Source organism: Parambassis ranga, chromosome 7 (genome assembly GCF_900634625.1).
Source record: "Parambassis ranga chromosome 7, fParRan2.1, whole genome shotgun sequence".
Lineage (NCBI taxonomy): Eukaryota > Metazoa > Chordata > Actinopteri > Ambassidae > Parambassis > Parambassis ranga.
Window position 1 is genome coordinate 1,538,534 of NC_041028.1, and position 17,495 is coordinate 1,556,028.

A 17,495-nucleotide genomic window follows, 5' to 3' on the forward strand; every position below is an offset into this window, starting at 1 on the left:
TTAACACTGTGCAGACCAGAGTGCGCACAGAAAGACTGTATAATCAGTCATCTGTACATTTCTGACATGTTTCTGAAGCATGTACGGGCCGGCTGCATGGATGTACGGGTGTGAAGCTGCAGCCTCTGTCTGTGTGTGTGTGTGCAGCCTCGCGGCAGTGAAAACGCCACCTGGTAAACCATGTGGTGGGAATATGAAGCGGTGGTTATTAGGGAGGCTGTCATTAGGTACAGTTCTCCAAAAGTGTTGGTTGAGTCTTCTCTTCCTTTCATTTTACAGGCTTGTAGTTTAATGTGAAGTCTCAGGCACGGCGAAGAATTTGGGTTTATGGCTTGTTTATTTCTCTGCTTTAAAGTTATTGAAGGCTTACAGGTCAGCTAGCCTGAGGCTCTGCTTTTACATTAACAGCTATGAACGTGGGGTATCTCCACCCTTAGCCTGAGGCTAACTAAGCCCTTCATCAGACCAGGCTTATCTGTCTTTTCAGGGCTATATTTGTGCATGTATTTCTACCACTGGGAGAACATGGTAAATCCCAAAAGTGCAGCTGCATCTGACTAATTTTGTAACTCCTTAAATACGTATGTAATGGGGTAATTGCAGTTGGGAAGAAAGAAGCTTTGAGCTCACAGTGATTTGTCAAACACACTTCTCTCAGTGTGGATGTGGAAACAGAGCAGCAAAGACTGGCTAGCTGGTAATCCCGATTTTAATCCATTCTCAGACAGAAGGGTGCTTCCTGCAAGCATTAGTTAATCAAAAACAGGAAGCAAAACGGCCAGAATTTTGTCATGCAGGTTGTCTTTAACTGTACATTATACTGTAATTCAACAGGACACATTTAAAGAGGCGTCTTGTTTCATTCAGCGAAACCTGAAACTGTCAGAACATGTTCTCGATGAAACCCGAGAGAACTCCAGAGCAGGAATCCAACCTCAAAGAAAGAGTGGACAGAGATGCCTGAACCCCCAGAGAGAGAGAGAGAGAGAGAGAGAGGGAGAGAGAGGGAGAGAAATATTTTTCAGCTCTGTAATCAAAGGGGAATCCTGTCTTTGCTACTCCTCTGTGACCTCGGCCTTCACTGCGAGCCAGGCTCTCATATTAGCCGAGTTACAGTGGATGAAGGCTGCTGTGGTTGGATACAAACAGTGGCTTTGGTTCCTAAACACAACCTCAGAGCAAAAGACCTTCAGCGCTTGATGTCGATGATCGTCTTTAAGTGTCTGATGTGTGTGTTAAAAACTTTCCGTTTTAAGTTTGTAGATTTTCTTTTGATATTTTATGCTTCCACTCTTATTAAAGCTTAAATCTGTACGACCAACAGCTCCAGAACACAATGACCTAGATTGATCAATAGGACTGCAATCCATGGGCCCAGATGATGATGATGATGATTGGGATGAAGTGGGTCTTTGTCTGTTTGTGTGAGTGAGTAAACGAGGGAGACGAAGGTGTAGATGAGTACGTGTTCAGGGAGGATTAGTGAGGGGAAGAAGACACACTGAGATTGACTTGGAATGTGAGGAATGACCCCGCTCTCTGGGAGAGACACACACACACACACACACACACACACACACACACACAGACACACACACACACAGACGCACACACACACACCCCTAGAGAGTCACACTGATAAACTGTACAAGGAGTAAATCAACTTTTCACTATCGGGGTGTGTGTCTGTGTGTGTGTGTGTGTGTGTGTGTGTGTGTGTCTCTGTGTGTGTGTGATTACAGCAGCTGCTCAACAGATCTGACACAGATTACACACTGACTGACAGAATGAATGAGAAGCTTAATGCCAGCACGGAGTCCTCTACAGGCAGTGTGATGGGCTTTTACATGTTCGTCTCACCTCGTCTTTGAGTCTCATCAGCTCTTAAAGAAGTCCACATGTCATCACACAAATATTCTGAGGGCATTTTAAAATAAACCTCTAAAATAATTTGGCCCTTCAAAAGCTCCACAGGGAACATCATCAATCCTGCAGGAATTTTTCCATAAATAAAAAAACATATTGGACATATTAATAAACCATCCTCGTCCTCTGGAGGACGGCTTTTTTGGGGCCTTTATCTCCGTCTCCAGAGGAATCCTGGCATGTGAGATTTGTATAAATTGTTTAAGCAGAGCCGCATCACTACAGAAAGGTCCTTTAAATCCCTTCATATACTGACAGATGCAGCTGCAGCGCTGGTTCTTATCATCCTGTCACTTTCCCCCGTCTCTCCACCTCTGGTTTCATTCCTCACACACAGTCTTTCTCTGTCTTGACGGCCTCAAGACGCCACATTAATCTGCCCATCCGCCCAGCTTAATGTAGAGAAATGTCTCACACATGTCTACACACACCAGAACATCTGTCTGTGTGGTGTCAGGACACGTAGATGGTGTGATTGGAGGACTCTAAACCCACTGTGTGGATGGATTCGTCCTTTAAGGAGTCAATGAGGGGGAAATTAGAGTAAAAAAACCAAAGACTGTAGGTCCTGGAAGAATTTTCCCATGGTCCTTGAATGCATCACATAAAGTTAAGTCGAACAATCGAGCTGAATCTGATCTCAGTTCGTCGCTCTCTGTCCTCTGTGTGTTACAGTTTATTCACATTTATTAGATTCATCTTTTAAGCTTGTTTTACAGCCAATGAATATGTCGAAGATCTTCTCTAGATTTTATTTTTGGAAGCCAACAGCAGCCCTGAAGTCAGAAGAAATGTATCCAGCTGCTGCCTTGTCCTGTGAAATCACTCCAGGTCTCCTTTATCTCGCTCCTTCTGGTGTTTGTACACGTCTCCTCCCTCCTTTCTTCGGCTCTCCATCCGTCCTTCTGTCCCTTTTGTTATGCGTCGTCTCCTGTCTTATCTCCATGGTTACCTGAGGCACCGGGAATGCGGTGCCACCAAGGAATGTGTACAATTATTAAGCCAGCTTGGGGCCCAGACACACAAACACAAACAGACACACACACACCTGCATTCCTCAGACACACATGGACAGTATATGAGTGCAGGTTGGTGCATTTGAATTTGACCCTCTGGTCACTGGTCTCTGTATGATCTTGCGGACTCGGTGCAGTCGTTCTGTAATGGTTGTGTTCTTCTGTGGCCCACAGAGTGCACTTTTATTGTCATGTGCAGAAGACTTTAAAGGCTCAGCGCTGTGAGGTCAGAGCGATGAGAGATAAAAGCTCGGCCACGACTCTGACTCATATCTTCGGTAAAAGTCATTTAAAGAGTCGTAAAGTTTATTTTTACCTCTTTTCATTTCATCTTCGGCCTCTTTCCACCCATATCTGTCCTTCTCTGCATCGGTCTCCTCCACCTCCATACTTTGACCTGTTGCTGGCTGCGCGTTGCCATGGCAGCGGTGGTTTGATTGATAGGTCTGCAGGCAATTCAGGGAGGCAGACCTGGGAGGCCGCCACTAATCCATAAATCCTGCAGAGGTGTGTGTGTCCGCTCTGGGAAAAAGGGGGTCAGCGAAACCTTTTGTCGTGTGTGTGTGTGTGTGTGTGTGTGTGTGTGTTTTATACCAGGCAACAGACCGGCTCCCACCGAGAGCCGGAGACAGTCAGCTGAGAGAGGGGGCAGTGTGCTTTAATTTTGTGTTTTATTTCATTTTGTCAAGCTGATTTTTCAGCAGGGGGCAGCTTCACGATTACTCTTAGAATACACCACTGGCTAGCAGGTAGCAGTTAGCATGTCCAGAGGAGAAACTATGAGCATTCAAATTTGACTAAAACCAAAGAAAAAGTGTTTGTGAACAATCTCCGACCTCTTACTGTGATTGGTCCAAACCATCTGAGGTTCAGCCACAAGCTCATAGCCTGAAGCCTGGCAGGATGGGTTTGTGTTGATATCACTTGATGTATTGCCTGCTGAGGTGACCTGCTGCTCCTGTAAAGCCAGAGAGAGCGACTAAATATATCTGATGCAAGGTGGAAGTCATTCTTCATTATCTGCTGTGACCTGAGCAGAGGCTCTCTGCCTGATTTTTGTCTGTGAATCTGACCGGGTCGTCCCCGTTCAGTTTCAGCTCAGAGCGTGTTCCGTCGTGTGTTTTCAGTTAGACATTTCTTTGGTTCAAAGAGTCCGCTCTGAACTTCAGGTTACTCCCCGAGCGGGTCAAACTTTAACCCTGGAATGCTCCTGGTTTTTTCTTTCAATATCTTTTTCCCCTCGGGGGACGTGTAGAGGCCTCACGTTGTGTTTCCCGTGCTTTCAGGTCTCTCTCAGACCCCTCAGCCGTCTTTTAGGTAGAAATAACTGAGGTCAGTACTCATTTACAAACATGTCTATGTTTTCAAAAGGTGGAACAAAAATCTGTGATAGATGAGTGATACGAAAACGAGACTCGATTCCTCTCTTAGTCTTCGTTGAAATAAAGATGAATGGACGAGCGTGAGTGTCTTGTGTCATGAAGATAAGATGACGTGCCCTCTCTTCTTCCTCCATCATCCTCGTCTCTCATTTCTCAGCCTGAAAAACACACTCCTGTCATCCCACAGTGATGGAGTGGGAGCATTAGTTGCAGGTCTTTGTGTTTGTGTGCTGGGTGTGTTGTCATCACCTCTGACAGAGCTGTCAGTCAAAAAGAGGAAGTGTAGGAAACCACAGGGCTTACTGCAGTGATCTAAGAGTGTGTGTGTGTGTGTGTGTGTGAAACAAAGCTGGACTTTGTAATGTTTTAGGACAAGCACACATTTGTCTTCTGGGCTTCATGCTGACTGTCCACCTGTCCATGATTGTGTCCTTAAAGACTTCACTTTGGCCTGTACATGTTGATAAGTGAGAGCCTGTTCTGAGTCCCAGCAATCCACTTTTGTTGCACGTCCTCTCTTTTCTTTCCTGTCTGTCTGTGCAGCCTGAGGTAGAAAGGGACACGTGATAATACAGAAGGAAACTTCCATGAAGTCACTCACCAGCCTGAGGCCCTCTAGGAAACAACAGGTCCAAGAATACCTGGCAGCTGATTGGCTGAACTAAGCTAACATGTAGCAGTTAGCTTGTCTGTTTGTGCTGAAAACACTCGCTCTTCTTGACCTCATCACTCCTACTTCACTTGGTCAGAACCGCCCGTGGTTTGACTAGCACACTCTACAGCACATTGCTTAAAGCTTGAACGAGGACTTGATGACTGTCTGCATGACCTCCCCCCCTGGAAGGGCCGGTCAGCGCCATCCCACAGACCGCTGATCCATAACCTGAATTGAAAGACTTAAACTGTGCTCAGCAAACTAAGAACTGCTTCTAAACAGCTCGGTGCTAATTAAATTCCTTTCTTCACACTCTCCTTCACTGACGAGCAGAGTTTTCATTAGCCTTGTGGGGCCCATGAAGTCTGGACTGGAACATTCAGAACCTCCGAGCATTTGAGTAATTTGAGTTTCTGTCAGTTTTACTGCAGATTTACACATAAATACAAACCAACACACACGTTCCTTAAACTGATCCATCATCACCACCTCACACACACACACACAGGAGGTGAGAGGCGTGATTACTTGTAATGTTATTATGTGCGTCATTGTGTTATTGCAGTGTGTTCTGTTTCACCGGGGGAGTGATTTCAAGGTCGGACAGCTGAAAGCCGTCTAAGCAGCTTCAGGGCCTTTCAGGAAATGAGTGAGGGATGACAAACAAAGGGGAGAAAAAAATGGCTGGAAGCAGAGAGTCCGGCTCGTGTGCGGAGGAGCATCTGGTGCTCATTACGGATTCAGGAATCAGCTTTTTGACAGTAACATAACATGTAAGATGGTGTAATAGATCAGACGGACTTTCACAGGTCACTGCAGTCACTGATTGGTTCTATTAGAGGCCGGCAGCTGGCTTTTCCTCGTTCACCTCCTGACTTGCTGTATGTTCCATCCTTGGTTTCCTTTTCTTCCCTTTGTCATGCTTCACATCGCCCACTGACATCAACCAGAGGTAGCAGTATTTTTGAAGTGTTGTCTCCTCTGTGTCTTCGCAGCTCTTTCACGTGGCCTACGTGTTGATTAAATTCGCCAACTCTCCTCGTCCGGATCTCTGGGTTCTGGAGAGATCCATCGACTTTGGACAGACCTACCAGCCTTGGCAGTACTTTGCCTGTGAGTAGAAGCCGCACACTGATATATATACAGTTAATATTAGGGCTGGAACAGTTCATAAAATCCTCTGTTCGGTTTGTATCAGGGGTTCTGAGGTCACTGGTTTTGGTTCAGTTCGGTTTACGTTGTTGAAGTTTTTTCTAATTTTTACACTCTAGAAGTACCATACATCAGCATAAAATATATAGCCTAATAATAACTTACCATATTTAAGAATCTTTTACATCATGGAGCTGCTGCTTGGCTTTGGCAGATGTCAGTTCAGGTGGGCTGTAGGGGAATTCCAGAAATGCCAGCAGGTTTCAACTTGAGTTGTAGCTGATTAAAAGAGATAGAAGCGTCTACATGTGGGTCATACATGTAAGAACTGTATGTGGCATGGTGGTCACCTGAAGCAGCCTGAAGCACCAGGGACCAGTTTCAGGTCTAAAATTTGATCCTGTTGAAGTGTGGAAACCTTAAATTTAAAGTTAGCAGCTTTAGCTAAAAGCTGTTTTAAAACTTCTCCTCAACTCTTTAATGTGTGTTTTCTTAAGTTATGTTTGTGCCACAGAAAAACATGTCTATGTATATTGAAAAATTCTTGTCTTTAACATGAAAACTAATGATTAGTTGAGGTCTACACAAGAGAGCTGTGAGCGACCGTGAGGTGTATTTAAAGAGGACTCAGACCCCCTGTAATTATCACATTGAGATGCCACAAGATGGAGGAACGCATGTTTATTACAAGCTTTGTTCTCTGTGTTTCTCTGACTTTCTGTGTGTGTGTGTGTGTGTGTGTAGCCTCTAAGAGAGACTGTATCGAGCGCTTTGGACAGCAGACCATCGAGAGAATTAACCATGATGATGATGTTATCTGCACCACCGAATATTCCCGGATAGTGCCGCTGGAAAATGGCGAGGTGAGTGTGACGCTGCCTGTGCTGCTTATATTTCCACACCTGTGTGTTTGCTGATAACGCTGCCTTCCCCTCTCTCTCTCTCTCTCTCTCTCAGATTGTGGTGTCTTTGGTGAACGGCCGCCCCGGAGCCATGAACTTCTCCTACTCTCCGGTGCTGAGAGAGTTCACAAAGGCCACCAACATTAAACTCCGCTTCCTGAGAACAAACACACTGCTAGGTCACCTGATGGGCAAGGCGCTGCGAGACCCCACTGTGACCCGCAGGGTGAGGCCACGCAGCACACTGAGTTAGACAGTGATTTAAAGGATTTCTTTAGACTTTAAGTGATGCTGAAATAAATGACTGAATGCACCAGGACTGCACTGGGCTCCTGTTCCTGCTGCAAACAGCCGGCCAGGCATTAAAATGAGGCGGAGTGTAAAAACAAAGCTTTCCTGTAAAATGAGGTTATAAAACATAATATATCATGACTAACCAGGAGGCAAGGCAGCCCACAACTTAATATTATCATCATGATCATACACAGACACACTAGCCCCCTTTTCACTCTCCCACCAGTCCTGTCATGTTTTGTCTTGTGTTTGGTCACAATAATAAAATCCTTTAAAAGACTCAAAATATTCCAAATATTCCACTTTCCAGGTTTCCTGAAATTACCTTTTTTCCTTTTGTGTTTCTAGTATTACTACAGCATCAAAGATATCAGTATCGGAGGACGCTGCGTGTGCAACGGACACGCCGAGGCCTGCGACGCCCAAGACCCCAACGACCCATACAAGTAAGAAAAAAACACGCACGTGGCAAAAACCTACTGGATTTGACTGGATTAATGGAGCCAGTGTGTGTGTGTGCTGAGAGGAGATATTGGTAAACACAGCAGCTTATAAAACTGATTTATGTTATACTCTGATGACTTGCAGTCGTCTACCTGCTCGAACACACACTCTGAAATAAGCTCTTTTCAGAATTCATGTCCCCGAGCTACCAGCCTGCTCTGAGGGGTTCAATTACTCCTGGCTGTGGTTGAGTTGTGTGGCTGTCTCCTCATCATGACATATACCTGCATACCTGTAATGCAAATAAGACACAAGGTTTGTTGCAACATGCAGGAAAAAAAAGAAAGAAAGAAAACGAGCCTGACGTTTATTTATGTCCAGAACAAGAGAAGAAATGTAAAACTTGCATTTGAAGTCTTGGTTGGATTCTCTGGTTTCTGCTGCACCATCATTCATTAATGATGAGGAACATCCATGCTACATGATGATGAACGGGGGCAAAGCCTCTGAATGCAGAGGGGCCTAAAACCTTTCCAGAAGTGCAGGTCCGGTGTGTGTGTGTGTGTGTGTGTGTGTGTGTGTGTGTGTGTGTGTGTGTGCATCTGCCATTTGTTGTGTCTGCACTGTAGAACTTTGAAATGAGGTTTGAGGCGTGATGAATCACGATTAATCCAAATATGAGCAAAGCAGTGAAGCGGACATGAAGCTGAGGTGGACTGGTGCAGAAAGCTCGTAATCTGAGACCATGTCTGTCACGCAAAGTGGCGTGAACATGTTTATTCCTCCTGTAAAGTGAGACATTTAAACATGGAGGTCTGAGGGGGACTTTAGGCCGGTGAGCAGCAGAGGAACGGCAGGTTTTGTTGTCTTCATTTGTCTGACTTATAATGTTGCTGATTTAAACACAGAGGAAGAATAACGAGCGAGAGAAGAGGATGATGATGGTGGTTTCAGTTTGCAACCTTCACACAAACTACCCGAATAATTCAGTTTTGTTGTTGAGGAAAGAAAGACAAGATGGAGCTTGTTTTTATTGTATGTTTACATACAAAGGCCTGTGGGAAGATCTCCAGATAAGTGTAGGTCTGTGAGAAGTGGAAGTGGGCAGTGTGTGATTAATTTAATGGGATCTGTGTGTGTGTGTGTGTGTGTAACTACCTGCAGGCTGTGGATTAGACAATAGGCTGTCATCACTTATAAGTCCCATGAGTCATATAGTACAAACAACACACACACACAGCAGTCACACATCTGTCTGTTTGTTCTCTGTGCATGTACACACGTGTAAAAACGTCGCCACGTTTTCTCCTCTCTCACACACACACACACACTTCGCACAGACTTGTTGTTGGAATCTGTGGAAAGTGGCAGCTCTCTTGAGTGATTTAGGAGAGATGGTGTTACATTATGATGTACAGTACAGTACAGAGACACACTTTGACCCGACATCCTGGACATGTTTCAGCTGGTGCTGTGATTGGCAGGATGTGAAGAGACCCAGGTGGCTCTGCTTTTAGTGCAGCTCAGGATCTCTGCTGTGGTTCGAAGACTTGTCAGCTGTTCCTCAGACTCTCTGCATAGATAAGGTTATTTTGACTTTGGGCCACACTACATCACAGCTGATGTCCATTTCACAAAAAGAGATATGTGTTCTAAGAGTTAATAACTTCACTACGTCACCCTGCTCTCTTCATCATCGTGCGTCTTGTGCTTCGTTTCCTTTAAACCGCCACTCCCGCCGTGCAGCTGCAGGTCGGCGCTCTCGGTCACCTGCTCCACAGACCTCCACTCTGCCGCCTTTAACACACCTGCTGCATGTAACAGCGTATAACAAAGTCCTGGAGAGCTCACTGCTCTGCATTCCTTCACTATGACACAATCCAGACTGTATCTCCAAATTCTTGATGAGGTCAGGAGGGATTTATTTGAATTCCTCATCCTGTGTCTCCATTGATCAAACACCTGCCTGCATGAAACAGCCTTTATTGAAGAATACTAGAAACAGCTTGGTTTAATAATGTGAGCCACATTGCTGTAGATCTGTTTAAAATACCACAATTACATATTTATATGCACTAATTATCACAGCTGGAGATATTACTCTCAGCGTACTTTAAACAGTTTGAAAGGCTCCGTGTCTCGGTGAGTGCTTTTTCCGTCCGTCATTCTTTTATGTGTGAAAAACCCTGTGATGAGTCACCGTCTGTCTTTTGAAGCTCAGTCTAATCTGTGATGAAGACAAACAGCTGCACCCGAAGGTGAAATCCATGTAAGGCTTTCATTTTTACCTCATGTAGCCGCAGGGCCGTGCAGCTCCTCGTGTTAGCTCGTACTGTAGCTGTGGCACGATGTGGAGCTATTGTCTCATTTTGAGATCACTTTAACAGAGTTCATACTCTAGAGTCAAAACACACACACACACAGTTTAACCTCACGTCCTTCCTCCTTTTCTTTACTTCACTGACACACATAGGAAAAGTCTGCCTCCTCTCAACATTCACAGCATCAGTTACATTTACATATACAGACACAGCAGCTATGCTAATGAGTAGCCCAGATGTAGCCTCACCTCTCCGAGCTGTGATCCCGGAACCCAAAGGTGATGCAGCAAAGTGAAACCGAATGGAGCAGAACAGAGTGAACTGAGCCGAGCAGCCAGCCGGCGACAACATGTCTGTACACATGTCTGAACAGGGATAATACACTCATACACTCACTTTTGGTAGGTCAGAGGTCACAAACTGATATCACAGAAAATAATATTCTATAACTTTATCATAAGATTGTTCTGCACAGAAACAGACTGGAACATCAATCAGTGTTAGTGGTGGTGCAGCCATTTATATAGTATAAGTCCACACAGACGGCTGTTCTGTATACATGTCTGACCCCCCTCCTGTATTAATCAGTTGTAGACGCCATGATTGTGTGGTTCTTTTTACTTTTTACATGGATTTGGAGTGTTCTACACATCATCAGTTATGCCCCGTTCACACTGGAGAAAGTCATTCCAGCTAGAGTAGGATTGAGTCCAGACAGCCTTTAAGCTGGATGCGTTCAGACCTATTTTCAAATCTGGCTAGCACACACTTGTGTCCGCACTCAATCCGGCTTCATCCAGCATGTTTGCAGTCCTCCAAACCACTAGGTGGCGCCTCGTATTATACAGAGTCCGTTCAGGCCGCGGTAGGTCCCGTGTCGCGCCCCGTGAACCGGACGTAGCATGTCGCTAGCCGGATTCGCTCGCCACATTCGCGTTCACACCTGAGCCACATTTGAGCCAATCCGGCTAGATCCACCTCTCGTGGGTGATTCAAGCCGGATTGAAATCAAACTGGATACAGCCGGATTCGAGGTGTTCACACTCAGGAAAATCACATCTGGATAGGCCCGAAACCAGCTTTAGCCAGATTTTTTTCCCCAGTGTGAACGGGGTATTAATGATCAATCAATCAAAAAGTGTTTCATTAATGTTACTTGGGTCAGTACGGGTGTGTTTTATTAACATAATGTTATAAAATCATTCTAATCCCACATAAAGCGAGTGACCACCTGGACTCTCCTCCTCCTCCTCCTCCTCCGCCTCCTCCTGGAGGGACTGTGTATGTAGGTTTGACTCGTCAGAAACTCTGATGTTTATGTTACACATAAGGTTCCACAGCTCACCAGGAAGTAGTGAATTTTGGAGGAAACCCTCCATTGAAAGTTGTTTCCTAACACGCATGAACGAAGGCGATTTCCAGGGAGGACAGGAAAACGTTCTGAAGAGCCAGAGGGTTGGAACAACGCAAGTGTGTGTGTGAGAGAGAGAGAGAATGAATGAATCAGATAGTAAAAGGTGAAAGCTGGAAACACAATCAGCCTGTTGAAACACAATACACAGAAATGTTATCAGCACAGGCCAGACCGGCCTCCAAGAAGACCTTCAGACTGTAAACAGCCAAAAACCCTTTTATAACACCATCGGTAAAATATTTGGGAAGATGTTTCTGCAGGTTTTTGTGCAGTTATTAGACGTTGGGATATTTTTAGAGTTTCTGCTCTGCTTCCTTTTGATCACTCCTCTCTCTCCCGTGACTCCAGTCCTCGGTGTTTGTCTGTCTTTGACCGGTTAAGAGGACTGAGAGAGATGAGAGAACAGCAGTGAGAGGGTTTTTGTCCTCCCTCCCCGCCGTGTTTTGGCCACACTCCGCAGGCAACAGGTTTACAGACTAATCCGATTAAAAGCCGGGGTGAAGTCAGCCTCCGTCGATGAAGGAGAAAGATTAACTCTTTCATTGTTGGCTGTGGGGGGGGGGGGTCCATTTCCACTTTTATCTGGTCTGTTCTCTCCTGTTTGTCTCTCTTGTCTCTTATGGCAACATACAGACACAGAGGAATGTGAACTTCTGAGGAAAGTTCAGGTGATGTTTTACCCACAACACAATGGGCTGAGATCGGCACGTGTGTGTGTTTGTGTGTTTGTGTGTTTCTTGTCTCACGCTGCTGTTGTTGTTGTTTACAGGTTACAGTGTGACTGTCAGCACAACACCTGCGGTGTGTCCTGTGACCAGTGCTGCCCTGGATACAACCAGTTACCATGGAAACCGGCCACCACGTACAGCGCCAATGAGTGTGAACGTGAGTACAGTCACCGATACCATGGACCCACACACACACACACGCACACACACACACACAGTACTCGCTGATCCCTGCAGAGGAATGTGTTTCATGTGTTGGTTCAACAGAACTGGTCGGCCTTAATTTAACGAAGCTGAACAGACAAACGGGCCGCAGGGCTTCTGTTCACTTTATGAATAACCTTCTGCAGGTTTGATCGGTGACTGCTCCATGATCATGTTTCAAATACGTTATGTGTTACTAGACTGCGGCATTTGTGGAGAAATTGTTTTGGGATCGCTGCTAGGGGCACTTAAAAACCTACATCTCAGCGTCTGGTATAATCCTTAGGTAAAGAGCAATAAAGGTAGAACCTCCTCTGAAGGCCTGTAAGTGCTGATAAGGTTTTAACAGGCTTTTATTTTGACAGTCTATTGCACCAACTTCCTGGGCTTTTATTCTGACAGTAGTCCTTGCATTAGTGAAGCTGCTGTTGTGTGTTTAAGACTCTTATTTGATTATTTTCTGGGGTGAACTCGGCGCTATCAAACCTCAGGTTATATTTAGAGAGCTGTCTGTTATCAAAGCTGCAGTTATATTTAACAAAGACCAACGTGGACACTACACAATGGCACTAAGGTCACTAAAGGTCGGCGTGATACGAGTACAGAGACAGAGGGAGCGATGCAGTGAGACATTAGTCTTGGACAGGACTGTTCACACTGCAGAGATGAGGTGCCTTAAAGTGCAGCATTCATTTCAGAACACTCCTTTAACTTGCACCCTAATGGGTTAATAAACGGCCTGGTTTATCACCTGGGAGACTGTTTTTCTGTGGATTTCTTTTTCAAGAATAATTCAAGTGAGGAAAAACCGAACTGTGCCTGCACTGTGAGAGAAAGCACTCGGCACTATCTGAGCAGCAGGATAAGGAGCGCTGCTTTATCCAGCCGGCACCTCTCAGGCGCTGAGAGTCCGATAAGAGCAGAACGCTATCAGGGTGTCTGAGACTCTGTAGGGAGTGTGGAGGTTGGTCAGGGCTGGTGTACATCTTAAGTACACCGTCCTCTTTCTGTTATCTTCCAGTAAGACATCTTGGATCATATATGTTCACATGGCTGATGTAGGGAGGAACATGAGTTGGCAGAGGTTTGATGTTACAGACACTGTGCTCTCTACATGTGTAAATGCAGGTTTCAGGTGGAGAATCCTCTCTTCTCTCTTAACTCTTTGAATAAAAACCTCTGAAAGACGTCTGCACCAGACTGTAATCAGACATGAAATAAACATTTTATGATTCATAGAATGTCCCTGAGCCTCAAACCGTCTGATCACTGACTCTCTCCGCATGTGCCTGCAGGACGTGATCCGGTCTGTGTGGAGTTTAATCACAGCTTCTCTCATGTCAGTGTGTTTTTTAGTTTGATTTGTTTGGAAACAAACATGTTACGTGATCCTCTGCAGTGTGTAATGAGCACCTGTCAGAGGAAGCAGCTTCACAGCAGCAGCTGCATTTGAAGTGTCTGAGAGGACGTCTTACTGACTGCTGGGCTGTTTCTGGTTTCTTCTCATCTCATCTCTCATCCCACCTAAAATGGAAACTTTGAAAAACAAACTGTGTGGTCCTCTGTGGCCACTTCATCCAGAACTTCCTGTTTGATAGGGGGCGCTCTTCTGAGAGTCCAGAATTAATGTACAATGTGAACTGCAGCCAGTGTCGGTACACTGGCATGAACAGAAGGCGGACAGCCTGTCCCAGAACGGCTCCGGTTCACCTAATATGTGGGTATTACGCTATGTTTGTGTAATACCTCTCACTGCCAGGAGGGGGGGAGACACATTTCACTCCCTATAGCTTTGAATTAGTTTGTTTATTGGTGGTTTGACTCTTGTATTGTGCCGTTTCAGCGTGTAATTGTCACCGTCACTCCTTCGACTGTTACTACGACCCCGAGGTCGATCAGAGGAGAGACAGCCTCGACGTCCACGGACACTACAGAGGAGGAGGAGTCTGCCTCAACTGTCAGGTGACTGAACAGTTACAGTCACGTGTGATGATGTGAGAGGTGTGGCGTGACGCCATGACGATGCAAATGTAACAGAAGCTTTTCTCTTTCAGCATCACACCACAGGAGTCAACTGCGAGCGCTGCATCCCCACCTACTACAGGTCACCTGACCACTCCATCGACTCACCGCTGGCCTGTGCACGTGAGTCACAGCTGTCTGATTATCAAACACTAACCTGGAACACGCAACATAGGTCTCATCGTCCTCTTCCTCTTTCCCCACCTGTTGCCTGAAGCCTGTGACTGTCGGTCCGAGTTCACCGATGGCACCTGTGAGGATCTGACCGGCCGCTGCTTCTGCAAACCCAACTACACCGGGGAGAACTGCGACTCCTGCGCCAGCGGCTTCATCAACTTCCCTGAGTGTTACCGTGAGTTACGACCAAAGACTCACGTGTCCAAATACATTTGTCCTGTTTGTCTGACCTTCGTCTGTCTGTCTCCATCAGCCATCCCCACCTATCCCACCAACAACAACAACAACGGCGAAGCCAAACCAGCTGGAGAGATCATCAGTGAGTCTGACCTCGACTGGTGTTTGCATATTCTGTGTGGATTTTCCCATGTCCTCCGTCCACCTGTTGATTAGCTGCCGGTTTCGGTGCAGCTCAGATGTTTGAGGGAGTTTTGGGAAAATCTTTGGAATGTGATAAGCAGCTTGGAACCTCTGATCAGATGCATGTGTCTCTTTTCATCCCAGACTGTGAGTGCAGTGCAGCTGGGACAGTGGATAACTCATGCAGGCCCGACCCTCGAACCCGAACCTGCGTCTGTAAGCCAGGTTTCACCGGCGACCACTGCGACACCTGCGCTCCGGGCTTCCATGGACTCAACTGTCAGGGTGAGACGCGTTAGAATACAGTGATCGTTTTACAAGATGGACATTATTTTCCAGAACTCGCAGCATTTTTACTTCTGAGGACATCAAACTAGACGCTGAGTTTTCTCTTAGCCGGCATCTTTAAAACCCACAGTATGATTGGAGAGGCAGAACATGTTGTAATGCACTTTCCAGAACAATTTTTGTTACACAACGTGAGGTGTCTTCAGGCGTCACAGGTACATATGTTTCATTCAGAACAAACTCTGGTGTCTTTGCTCTGTTAGTGCGGTTCGACTGAAATATGAGTCCAACACGATCCGGATGCATCTAAACTAGAGGCTTTCACAGTGACTTAAAACTTCTCCAGGAGGTCCAAACTGTTTTAGGGGGGGAAACGAGAAAAATATTCTAAATTATAAATTGTTATTATTAGGAGAACATATGTATGTATGATTACGTTAAAATGCCAGTAAACTTAAAACTTAAACTTAAACTTAACACTTAAAGAACCTAAAACTGTCGTGTGTTCATCAGGTTTTATTCCAAAAACTGTTCTATATAAATACATATATATAACTTTACACTGCATTAATTTAAGCTAATAAGTACGACTGCAGTCGTGGTTGAATGACCACAACTTGATCTTGTGTGGATCGCGTCACGTTTGTTTCACACTCAGACAAAAATATCCAAACACAGTCAGGAATTCCAGACACTTTATTTATCAGTTTGTTTGTTTATACAGGTTTAGTTTACCACCCAGGAGTAACCTCACACACACACACACTCCTGTGCAAACAGCATTCCACTCAGCTGTGCTAATCACTGTAAATAGTTCTCCATTCACACCTCTGCTTCAGCCGGCGAGGCGAGTAAACACAAACACCTTTAAAGTTCTCTGAATGTTTCGAATGTCCACGCAGACACTGAAGTGTCGTTTATTGTCTGTCTGTTTGCACAAACAGAACAGTGAGGAAGACACTGGTGGTTAAAGAGGCCGTTTATCACAGTGATTATTTCTTGGCAAACACACAGCAGGCTCAGTGGTATCCTGACCTAACCTGTGCTAGCTGATAGCATCAGGCAATACACACTACACTGTATAATGTACAAATTATTTTCTGATAGTAATTAGCACATTGAGGTAACAGCTGCCAGCTGAGGAGGAAGCAGACTGTTTGTTGATATCCACGGCTGTCCCCGTCTCTCTGCAGTGTGCGGCTGCAGCACGGTCGGCTCTCTGCCTGAAGGCTGCGACGCGTCCGGTCGGTGTCTGTGCAGAGCAGAGTTTCAGGGTCCTCGATGTGAGCAGTGCAGATCTGGATTCCACTCCTACCCCAACTGTCAAGGTACAGTCGCACAAAAACTGCACAGAGAGCCTCATGGAATCCATCTGTTGCTGCTGCTGTCACAAAAACGAGAGGATCTGATGTGACGGAGAGGAGCATCTGGAAACACTCAGCTTTATGCACCTTCTTATGAAGTGTTACATTGCCTCGTTAAATTTTATGAGGCTTTATTAGGGTTCAACGTTTCAGTGCTGGTGCACAGTGACTCCACAGTGCAGCATTACATGTAAATAATCAGAGCACCTCAGTTCTCTTTTGCAGCCCTGGTCATTTACTTGTTGTGTTTTTTTTTCCCAGAGTGCACCTGTGATCCTCGCACCTCATTGGACACCAGCTGCACTGCGTCTGGTCACTGCCACTGCCGGCCCAATTACAGCGGCGCATCATGCGACCAGTGTGCCCCCGGTTACTATGGCTACCCGACCTGCACGCGTAAGACGCAGAATTCCATATGTATCAGTTTATCAATCAGCACAGATCAATAACGGCAGCTGACCGTGTGCTTCCTCCAGCATGCCATTGTTCTCCTGAAGGCTCACGCTACACCAGCTGCGACCAGGTGACGGGACAGTGTGTGTGTCCGCCCAACGTTGTGGGACTGAAATGTGACAGCTGTGCACACGGCTCCTACGGCTTCCCCAACTGCCACGGTAAACACACACACACACACACACACAGAGTAAACACAGGTGACTTTTGTGTGCCTGTTATGGAGGTGGTGACACACATGTCCAGATGGCCGACGTGGAGCCTGAGGCAGAAACAGTTTGTTGAATATTAAATGTCTTTTTTACATTTTTATGAGGCCAGATTAGTCAGATTATAATACTAACATTGACCTGCTATAAAAAATATAGATATTTAATCAGTGAAATCTCACGT

At 45.7% G+C, this 17,495-nt stretch overlaps 1 protein-coding gene across 1 annotated transcript in view; it reads left to right on the forward strand.

Annotated features, from left to right (window-relative positions):
- The window catches only part of lama5 (laminin, alpha 5), a 53,459-nt gene that overhangs the window by 15,871 nt on the left and 20,093 nt on the right, over positions 1-17,495 (forward strand). Inside the window, 13 exon segments of the mRNA XM_028409368.1 lie at positions 5,975-6,092; positions 6,876-6,994; positions 7,089-7,259; positions 7,676-7,773; positions 12,276-12,391; positions 14,282-14,400; positions 14,493-14,583; positions 14,678-14,812; positions 14,891-14,956; positions 15,142-15,282; positions 16,479-16,613; positions 16,911-17,045; positions 17,126-17,263. Coding sequence (XP_028265169.1) covers positions 5,975-6,092; positions 6,876-6,994; positions 7,089-7,259; positions 7,676-7,773; positions 12,276-12,391; positions 14,282-14,400; positions 14,493-14,583; positions 14,678-14,812; positions 14,891-14,956; positions 15,142-15,282; positions 16,479-16,613; positions 16,911-17,045; positions 17,126-17,263 — 1,582 coding nt within the window.